This window comes from Suricata suricatta, chromosome X (assembly GCF_006229205.1).
Source record: "Suricata suricatta isolate VVHF042 chromosome X, meerkat_22Aug2017_6uvM2_HiC, whole genome shotgun sequence".
Taxonomy (NCBI): Eukaryota; Metazoa; Chordata; class Mammalia; order Carnivora; family Herpestidae; genus Suricata; species Suricata suricatta.
This window is the reverse complement of record NC_043717.1, coordinates 56,612,965-56,623,891: the sequence shown is the minus strand read 5'-3', so window position 1 is coordinate 56,623,891 and position 10,927 is coordinate 56,612,965. Positions and strand designations below refer to the sequence as shown.

At 38.6% G+C, this 10,927-nt stretch overlaps 1 protein-coding gene and 1 pseudogene across 5 annotated transcripts in view; both read right to left on the bottom strand.

Annotated features, from left to right (window-relative positions):
- Positions 1-339: 339 nt before the first annotated feature.
- The window catches only part of ATP7A (ATPase copper transporting alpha), a 164,053-nt gene continuing 153,465 nt past the window's right edge, over positions 340-10,927 (bottom strand). For 4 of the 5 annotated variants that reach the window (XM_029929751.1, XM_029929755.1, XM_029929754.1 and 1 more), the window contains 2 exons: positions 10,049-10,151; positions 9,071-9,676 (listed from right to left, as the gene is read on the bottom strand). In XM_029929751.1, the coding sequence (XP_029785611.1) occupies positions 9,400-9,676; positions 10,049-10,151 (380 nt within the window). In that variant the 3' untranslated portion in view covers positions 9,071-9,399. Of the gene's footprint in view, positions 785-9,070; positions 9,677-10,048; positions 10,152-10,927 lie in introns of those variants that run through there. The other variant, XM_029929756.1, reaches the window with a different exon arrangement.
- Positions 1,544-4,961, bottom strand: LOC115284271 (annotated as a pseudogene).

The following is a 10,927-nucleotide window of genomic DNA, read 5'->3' as shown; positions in this document are numbered from 1 at the left end:
GGGTCTGCTTTCAGCAGGTGTTTCCTCCCTCAGAGTCTCCGGTCCCAGTTCAAACTCAGGCATCGATGAGACTGTTATCAGTAAGAGGTCAGTGCGCACACTTCCATTCTTGGAGATCAGAAAGTTGTGACTTTTCTCAGTTTGATGGTTGCAGGCATGCGGAGGTAACAGTGTTCCTTACTTCTCTGTCATCTTGCCCCCTCTCTCATGGTGCTATTAAGTGCTATTTTTGTGGGCAAATATACCATAATGCTGATCTGGACATTATGATTTACAAAAGCTCCTCCAACCAAACACAGCCTATAAACCAATGAAGTATAATTCTACAAGGAAGGAACATTTATTTTTATGCACTTTATTATCTCCCTACAATTAAAAAAAGGAATTACATTTTTGTTAGATTCTTTTCTTAAATCAATTCACAACTATCTTGCATTACTTCTGGGTCTCACATGAAGCCGTCTAATTTCCCAGTCAGTGCTACTGGAGAAATACCTGGAGGGAGGAGGAAGGGACGAAAGAGAAGCAGACTTAGGATTGTTTTGCTTATGGTACTGTGATAACTCCTCATAGGAACAGGATGGGCAAAGGAGATGGCCAAGTCTTGACTTCTCTTCCACAAAATTCACAGACAGTGAAGGTGTCACCACATGGTCTTTAAACAACAGGTTCAAAGTATGGAGTTTGTTCTTGTTTTGCGAACGATTTGCAATGATGAACCAGAAATACAAGATTCCACTGAAAACTGGAACAGTTGACAGAGTATGGTTGAACTTAATTGAACCTTCAAGGGAAATAAAAAGAGGGTCACACAAAGTCCATGAAAGGAGAAGCCCAAGATTGGTTTGGGATAAACATAATAATAATAGCATTTCCGCATGGGTATCTTCTGACCACTCCCAGCAGACACCTGCCAACATTCTATCCCCTTCTCTTCTGAAGCATCTGCCAAACCAAACGGCTATTTCTTCTCTACTGCAGATGTAAGTCATCCCAACAGTAACTCTTTGGACATGATACAAAGCCAAGAGGAACATTTAAATGTCTCATCCCAGGGTAGAACATGTACATAAGTAAACCAGCACAATCATTCGTGGTGTCAATATACATGGAAGTAGCTTTAATTAAATCAGAGGTACTACCTCCTATAACCTGTTATGTGGCCCTGTGGCTATGTCAGTGCTCCCAATTAACTACACTAAAATACCAATGTGCTGGAATGCATTTTTGAGCTTTAGATTTTCTAAACATTTCGAAGAGATTATTAAAGCTGATATAGAGCATAACTGTTTCTCAGAAACCTAGCCATTAGGAAGGAACACTGATTGGCTCTTTCTGGGGCATTTTCATGGGGACACAGAGATGAAGAGAGGAAATGTTAGAACATCGGGGCATATGACAGGTGATGTCAGGCAGAGATGGGAAGAAAGTGTCCTAGCCAAAAGGACACCACACTCACATTCAAAGAAAAGTCAGAACAATGAGGAAAAGAAAAACTCAAGTCAGAGGAAAAAAGGATTTCATACAACACAGTATCAAAAAAGTAAAAGTAACACATTAAACGCACAAGTTGGTAGAAAGTACGTTATAGACTATTGTGATAAATCCTTCCAGGATCAATCGGGTTTCTTCTCCATCTGTCATCTCAAAGTTATTTACAGATGTGGTGACTTTTGAATAAGAGTCTCTCCCAGAAGGGTGGGCAGGTTTCAATCATTGGTTTTGGGATCTTTTTGTGCCATGTAGGCATCCAGCTTGGCATCCAGGTATTTCATTTTTTTTAATTAACAGTTTATTTTCAAATTGGTTTCCATATAACACCCAGTGCTCTTCCCCACAGGTGCCCCCCCTCCATGACCATCACCCCTCTTTCCCTTTCCCCTCCCCCTTCAGCCCTCGGTTTGTTTTCAGTATTCAAGAGTCTCTCATGATTTGCCTCCCTCCCTCTCCCTAACTCTTTTTCCCCGCTTTCCCTCCCCATGGTCCTCTGTTAACTGTCTGTTAGATCTATGAGTGACGACATATGGTATCTGTCCTTCTCCGGCTGACTTATTTCACTTAGCGTGAATGTGGATGGACCTCAAGGGTATCATGGTAAGTGTCCTTTCATTTTCAACATGTACATATCCCACTGGTTGTCCAGCTGCTCCTGGGTCAGTATAGGATGAGTGGGGACACCTTTCCCTCACCCACAGCCTCCACCTAAGCTTTCAAAGCCCCCCTACTCCCCAACCTATCATACCCTGACCTCTGTAAACGATTTCACCACGACCCATAGCTCCATACCCTAGATCTCCCTTCCCAGGACTTCCACGACCTCGAACACCACCTCTTTTTAAGCCCATTTGAAGAGCTATAGCTCACCCATGTTGGAGCAGATTTTAACCTCAGGGCAATATCCGCGCCCCCCACCCCCCAAGCAGGGTTGTTTTGGCAAGTCCCCCACGTAGTCCTCCTCTGGATAAGCCTCTCTGGATTATGGGCAGGCTTTGTTCTCCAATTCCTCCCCTGGCCAAGGCCCCTATGGGTCGACCTAACCATGTCTGGATGTTACTTTTATCCAGATGCTGCTTTAAGCTCTTCTGCTTAAGTTTTTTTTTTAATGTTTATTTATTTTTGAGAGAGAGAGAGAGAGAGAGAGAGAGAGAGAGAGAGAGAGAGAGAGCATGAGCATGAGCATGAGCAAGAAAGGGACAGAGAGAGGGGACGACACAGAATCCGAAGCAGGCTCCAGGCCCTGACTGTCAGCACAGAGCCCGACATGGGGCTCAAACTCACGGACCGTGAGATCACGACCTGAACTGAAGTTGGATGCCTAACAGACGGAGTCACTCAGGCACCGGTCTGCTTAAGTTTTAATGCTGCCTGGACAGAGGGTCTATTCTCCATCTGCTGGGCCAGTCCTCTGTTTCTTGAGCTGGCTAGCTGCTGTCATTGCTATATCAAAGCCCGAATATTCACTGGTATTGGCCATTTGTTCTTTAGCTTATTAGTAAAACTTCAAGGTTAAACAAAATAGATGTTTAAATAAAAGCTTCAAGGGTGCCTGGATGGCTCAGTCGGGTAAGCGCCGACTCTTGGCTTTGGCTCAGGTCCTGATCTCATGGTTTTGTGGGTTCAAGCCCCGCATTGGGCTCTGTGCTAATGTTGCAGAGCTTGCCTAGAATTCTCTCTCCCTCTCTCTGCCCCTCTCCCACCTGCTCTCTCTCTCTCTCTCAAAATAAACTTCAAAAATAATTTAAAAATAAATACAAGCTTTATTTTAAAACATTTATTGGCATTTTCATAGCTTGCTAGACCAGGAGCTCCAGATCCCATGAACTTTAAGTGGTACACTTTTTAAAAAAATATTTATTTTTTGAGAGAGAGTGAGCAGGAGAGGGAAACAGAGAGGAGACAGAGAATCCCCATGGAGAGCCTGACGGGGGCTCAAACTCATGAACTGTGAGATCATGACCTGAGCCAAAATCAAGAGTTATATGCTTAACCAGCTGAGCCACCCAGGCCCCCTAAAGTGGTCCACCGAGATCACGGCTGATGTGGGTTAAAAAATCCTCTGCTTCCACAAACTTGTAAGAATCAGAAACTCAGAAATGTAGCTAAATGCAACACAATCAAATACGGTAACAAGAGCTCAGGTAACAACTTTTAGAGAGGTGGAAGGTATGAAAAACACGACATAAGCAGATATGATGGCAATAAAAGACATAAATATAGTTTTAAAGACAGACAAAGTGAAAAACCTGGGGGAACCTAAGGGTACATTTTAAGGGCAAATATAAGGAAGGACCTTCAAAGCCCATGGAAATACTACCCTGGTATAAATTATAGGAGAACTACATATGCTTCAGAAAAGGCAAAAATAAACATCAAGTAAATCTTTTAGTGGTCTAACATCAATTTAATAAAATCATTGCTTAAAGACACTCAATAAACAGAGCTTTTGGAGACAGAAACTCCATTTACATACCTTAACTTTTCTTTATTCTCAAATGATTACTTTTCCTGACTCCCAAGTGATTACTTCTGACAAAATCACATTACTTTAGGCCTGCCTGGGTAGTTCAGTCGGTTAAGCATCCCACTTCGGCTCAGGTCATGGTCTCATGGTTCATGAGTTCAAGCCCAGTGTGAGGCTCTGTGCTGACAGCTCAGAGCCCGGAGCCTGCTTTGGATTCTGTGTCTCCCTCTCTCTCTGCCCTCTCATGCTTGTACTCTGTCTCTTTCTCTGAAAAATGAATGTTAAAAACTTTTTTTTTAAAGACACAAAGTCTGCTGTAATTTGTTACAGTAACGAGGACACTAACAGTCACTCAGGTAGTAAGTGGCAGAACTGGGATTTGGCAAATAGGTCCTGTGGGCTCCATAATCAGTCCTCTTCACATCCCAATGGGGATGTCATGTCGTTAAAGAAATGGTGGATAGAAAAGTGTAAGGTAAAAAGCTGTGAGAAGCAAGAAGAGCGGAGGAAAGCTGATCCTGAGGCCTACTTTCCCCAAAACACCTTCGTCCAGAAAGCCAGATGTTTTTCATTTCAATTAAGTTATTTGGATTAAAAATATTATTTCCAAATAATTGCAAATACTTCTGTCCAGATTTAAAGATCACTGGCATTTCAGGATGGATGAAGCTAATCTTGGTTTTTCTATTACATGGTCATAAAAACTGTAATGAACAAATCTAAAGTTTTGATTGGGTGACGTGAAGCAAGTAATGTTGACGTAATGGCAGCACTTCAGTTTATCAACAGGCCTGAGAGCATGGGGCAGGGTGCTAACAATGAAAAGCTAGGGGCCACCTGAGGGCAACAGGTACATTATGTGAAAGACTACACAGCCTATTTCAAATTTTTCTAGAGAGACTGTATAGAGGCTCTCAGGCTTCTTAAATTGTATGAGCTCCTACTTATAATAGCATCTTCGCTTAAACTTTGTCCTTGAGTCTTGCTTTTCATCCCTCATAATTCATATCCACAAGTAGTGGTCACATCTATGAAGAGGAAGCTACTAAGCAATTAGGGTTGGCTGGCCCTGAGTCAAATTTGTGACAGATGCAGCCCTACCTCTCTTGTCTCTGAATCTTAGCAGGACCTTTAACGCCCTAATGTAACAAGCATTCTCCAACAGGAAGGCTTTCTGGTGCTTTGTTTTGCTTTGTTTATTGTCTGAAAGGTTTTGAGATCTCACCTGTGATGTTACCAGTGTACGTCCTTCTTGGAGGTTAGTGTCTAGACACCAATAGAAGTCGAAGGCTGACTAAGGGACAGTTCAGAGATTCTACTCTTACATTTCTATTTCCAATCCTATCTCACCAAACTGAATAATCTCAAGATTGGGGGAGAGAAATGAAAACGAGTTTTTCCTTACAATAAGTTTAAAACTCTTTCCTTAACCCACAAAAGTGTTTGGTCTGGGAATATATTTTGGATAGGACCCTCAAACACTGGGTAGCCCCCTCCCCCCAAATGCAAGGAAACTTCTTGCCTCCATTAAGCTCATTTGGGATAGACAATCCATCAAGAATGTACTAGAGACTACAAAGGAAATGAGGACAATTACATTCCTTTGTTTCTTTTTCATCCTCCTGAAACGATATAGCGGGTGGAATGGCACTAAAGGAAAACAGACTTTTCTTCCCTCCCTCTCTTAGCAAATGGATAGTGTTGCCTCCAATTCTGCCCCATCATTGATCAACAGTCCAAAAAATAACTAAAAACACAGGGTAGTTTGGAACTGCTGGCAGAAGACTGGATGGTTTAACAAAAGAGACGCTGACCAAAAAAAAATAAAGCATTTTTCTACAATACTGTAATTATAAAGTTGAAGGCACATCCTTGGCAGAAATATAAGCAATTACATGTTTATGAAAAACAAAGTACTGAGTATCTTGACTATAGTAGATGATGATTGCACACTGTCCTCTACTATTCTGGGTACCAAACAATCAATGGTTTAACAATGTTCAGGTGAACACTTAACTGAAAATATTAGGTTGAGACGCCTGGTTTTGGCCACAAAAGGCATCTATTCTCAATGCCATTACAGAAGCTATTTTAATTGAAGAACATGACTTCATGTTTTTGTGCTTTATCTGGTAATTCACAGCTAATAAATTTTCAGAGGGACTACAGAAACTTAGTGCGAAACAGCTAATAATTTGGCATGAATCTATATTGTTTATATTTGGTTAAATAATATTTTAAATATAGAAAAGAAATAACAAATCCAAAGGGAGTGATTCCAGGAATGTTTTTATTCTTATTAAAATAACCAATAACCAGATGCCTCACCCAAAGAAAATAACAGTAAAATAAATATTAAGAAAAATAATTTTAAAGTAATTTTCACAATGGGAAAAATTCTCAAAAAACATATATTCTTGATTTCAAGCTGTGTACATAAAAGACACACACACTTATACTTTTGGAAACATCCTGTCTACAGTGCTATTTTAAGCATTCTGAACAAAGAATACATCTGAAAAAGAAAAAAGCTTTTAAAAAGTTAAAGCACGGTATAAAATTTTTTGTTTACAAGGCATCAAATGTAACACTCTAAAACGCGGATACTAAACTAGGAAAAATAACATTTCTATTTTCACCACTGACCACCATACTTCTTTAGACTACAACATTAAATATTCTAGCTTTGAAATTCAAAAAGCATCTTTGGATATTCAAGATAAAAGGTGCCCTATAGTTGAATCAGAACCAGCACTGGATATCAAAACATCCTTTTGTTAAACCACTTGCAAAGAAAAAAAAAACCATTCTTGTTAACTTCAGACTGAGGGCATGGGTTCTGAGTGGATACAGAAGAGTGATAAAGGAACAAAATATAAAGAACTTCAAATATTCAAACATCAAATTCAAATATAAATCCATTTTCCTTCTATATGGTAAATATGTGTGTACATGTATGTATGTTAATAGACAAACACATATACACATATACATTTATAACATTTGTTCTCACTAGTAACCAGTTGCTTAAAGCTAGTTACTAATTGAAAGCAATGTTTTTGATCCTGACCCTAGATCACCTCTCTCTCCTGTGAATATGGCTGTTCTGTGAGGTGAATGTGAGTTCAGGATTACAAGAGAGACTTGTGGTAGAGAATTCGAAGATGCTACTACAAATACTTAAAATAGGATTCTTTCTAAACAACATGTTTTCTGTTATGAAAGTAAGAGTTGAAATTAAATTCCTGATTTTTCCCACATTATAGGTTGCTTTTCTCACTGTCCTAGAACATGCGAGTCCCTTGGCAAGTGGGGGCCAAAAGGACCACTCAAAAACACATGATAATTAAAATAGTAACTGGCTATGTTCAAGTGTTTCAGAGACACAGAAAGAGTAAGGGAGAAAGAGAGAGAGGTGCTTCTTTTTCCAAAAGTCTATTATACATTTGTCATATTAGCTCTTTCTTCTAGAAGAAACAAATTGTGGCATGATGGACCACTAGAATTAAAATAAAAAACAAATATTAAAATTCAAAGTGGAAGCATGGCAGATGGCATGGGCATTGATCTAAACAAGAGCCTAGGCATACAAACTCATTCATATTTCATTAAAATGGCTTTGCCTTTCTAGATTAATAGCACCCTCATCCATAATTTCAATTCTCTGTTTAAGATAGTTGAGATAACTGGGTGTTGTATGGAAAGGATGAATCCCTGAATCCTACTCCTGAAACCAATGTTGCACTGTATGTTACCTAACTGGAATTTAAATAACAATTTTCAAAGAAAAGAAAAATAGTTGAGATAAAAATAAGATTATTTTTCAAATCTGAAAAGACAGCACGGAATAATGCTGTAAACCTTTCTTGTGTGTGTATGAAAGTAGAAGAGAAAAAGGAAGGAGAAGAAGAAACCAATTCCACACTCCCACCTGATTTTAGACTCTGCCCTAAAAAATGATTATGAATTATTTACTTCTGACCTCAAGGGGAGAAAAGAAATAACATTTACTGAATACAAATCCTATGTGCTAGGCATTGTTCTAACAGCTTTACATATAGCAAAGGGAACAAAATATTAGGAACTTATTTACTTATTTTCATTTCTATAATCTGCCTCTGAAATTCATCTTGCAATAAATGAGGAATTTAAATAGTGATACAAGTACCAGATCTCTGACCACTGTATTAACTCCTAGGCACTCAAAGGGTTTGGCACTGAGGACAGCCCCTGAATTTGTGAACCACGCTTACTAGCAAGTGCAAATGTTTTAAACTAGAGAAAAGTATAGACTTGACTAAAAGGTATCACAACGTAGGGAAATTCTCATTTCTGTATTACAAATTTTTATATTTTTTGGTAAATGCAGCTGTGCATAATAAAATTATTTTAAAGTCATTTTGAGAGGTCATCTAAAGTATTAAAATATATTTTAAATCTATCAAATTATATATGCCAGCTAAAGTCTTGTATTCTCTCCAAAAAAAGGACGAATTTCGTGAATCTAGGTAATTTCTTATGATCTGTATATGTCAAAGATGGTAGTGTTAATCTTCGAAAAAGTTAACTACAGAGGAGGCTCAAAATTTTAAGCTTCTGGACTGAGGCTGAGAGACTAAGAACAATTCAGAGTGGAACTCGGCAGGAGTGAATTGAAAGCTTGTACAGAGCGAGGGAGTCATTGCATGAGGAATCTGATCTATTTTTTACAACAATGGAAAGATAGGAAGCAAGGGACCCTACGGACCTTTAAGGTCATTTTGGGCTACAAGATAGAGAAAGGAACAAGATATTGGAAAAGTTGTCAGTTATTTTTATCAATCAATCGCCTACACTTAGCTCCCCTAAAAGAACAACAACAAACCAAACTAGGGTAACTGCAAAGACAAAGGTGCAGGGAAAATAGGGAGGAAGAAAGCCTGTAATAAATAAGGCACATCTATTTTTTAAACAGTTTCTGCTATTTTCCTTCTAAACCCAGATGTTTTGTATAGTGTTTTAAAAGCTACTGTTCCCCAATGTGGCAGGGATGAGAGTTCAAGAATGTCCTCAAGATCATGCTCTCAGATCTTGAAACTTTTAAATTATACTTTTTTCTTTATCCTTTTCTTTTTGGTCAAATAAAAAATTATCTATCACTTTAGGAGCAATTCAGCAATCTTCAATGATAGGACTTGTTGTAAACCTCACTGATCTTCCTTCTCTGTTACTAGTGAAAGCAAAAAGGACTGCAGATTTTAAATAAAGCTAGGTTTAGAGCTAATGCTCTGAAAAAAGATATTTTTGCCATGAGACAAATGCAATTCAAATAGAACCCCCAATATTAGGGCATGAGACCAATATAAAATTCCTCCACAATATTTTGAAAAGTTAAGGTGACATCACTAATGTGGTGTCAGTGCATAACAACATCAGCTAGTAGCACTCTCTGTGGCCTGTTACAATGTGGTGTCATCATCTTCCCTGCAGTCTCCCACCAGAAGTGAATGCTTGTCAGGTTCACTGGTACCAATGCTGTTTAGGGACCGTTTATCAGACAGTAGTGAATTTATGGAAGCTCTGCTGTAATTAACAATCCGGTCCAGCAAACCCAGTTTAGGAGAATTTCTTGAGGTGTCATCTATTCCAACATGAACGCTGATTTCTGAAGGCCTTTTCTGTCCCATGTGGCTTCGGGCAGGCAATTCATAATTCTCATAAGTTGGTTTTCTATAACTGAACACATGCAAAAAGACACTAGTTTGAAATAACCAAACGTGAACTAGACACTTGTTACGTTCAAAAGTGAAAATACATTTGCCTGGTATGAAATCTACAAAGGTAGTCCCTGCTAAGAAACTGGCTCAAAAAAATTCGTATGGAGGTCACATGATCAGAAATTCTACTTCTCATAGCCAATGTACCACATTTTACCCCAATCAGTGCTTGTGCTTGCTAGGTATACACTATATAAGATGATAGTTAAATAGCTAACATTTATTTTAAGACCAGCCTGGGCCTATCATCCAAGAATAAGACCTACCAAGAAGTGACTATAGATGATAAAATGAACGTAAAATACAAACATGAGCAAGCCATCATACTTACAGTTTAAGGAAGAGAGAAGAAAGTACTACTGAAACAGATGAAGCAGCCATTGCAGCAGATCCCATCCAGGGCTGCAACACCAAACCAATGGGCATAAAAACTCCTAGAAAACACATTTGGATTAGTTAGAGCAGTCAGTACTAAACAGATTACTATATATATACACACAAATCATTTCCTTGTTTGATATTTAGTTAGCACTTTATCCTCCTGTTGGTGGAGATTTCTATCACTGCCAATTTTTCACTAAGAGGGTATTGATTGCTCTGAACATTCTTGTATATGTCTCCCTGTGCATGTGCTTGAGAATTTCTCTAAGGTACATACCTAGATGTGAAACTGCTGGATTATAACATGGGCACATCCTCAACTTTAGGTGGATATTCCTCAGTTGTTCTCCAAAGTGGCTGTACCAGATCACAATCCCACCAATTATGTATGAGTTTATGTTCTAGAAACTCATTCATACTTGTTTTTTTGTTTGTTTCCTTTTGTTTGTTTGTTTGAAGTAGACTCCATACCCATCATGGAGCCCAATGTGGGGACTGAACTCACGACCCTGAGATCAAGATTGAGCTGAAACACTTAACCAGTCACTCAGGCGCCCTATCACACTTGGTACATTTCTACTTTTTCTACAGTGATCATATATTACTTGCATAATTTTTTTTTATTTTTTTTTACTTTATAAAGTTTCATATTTTTTGAACATATGCAATTATTTTCCATCCTGTATAATACAGTAGTTGCAATGACACTCAAAACAGAAAAGCAAAGTAAAAAATCAAAACACCAACTTCTGTTTCATGTAATTAGACTTATACAGAAATTAGAAGGTTAAGTAACAACTAGTTAATCACCTAATTTCACAGCTATCTG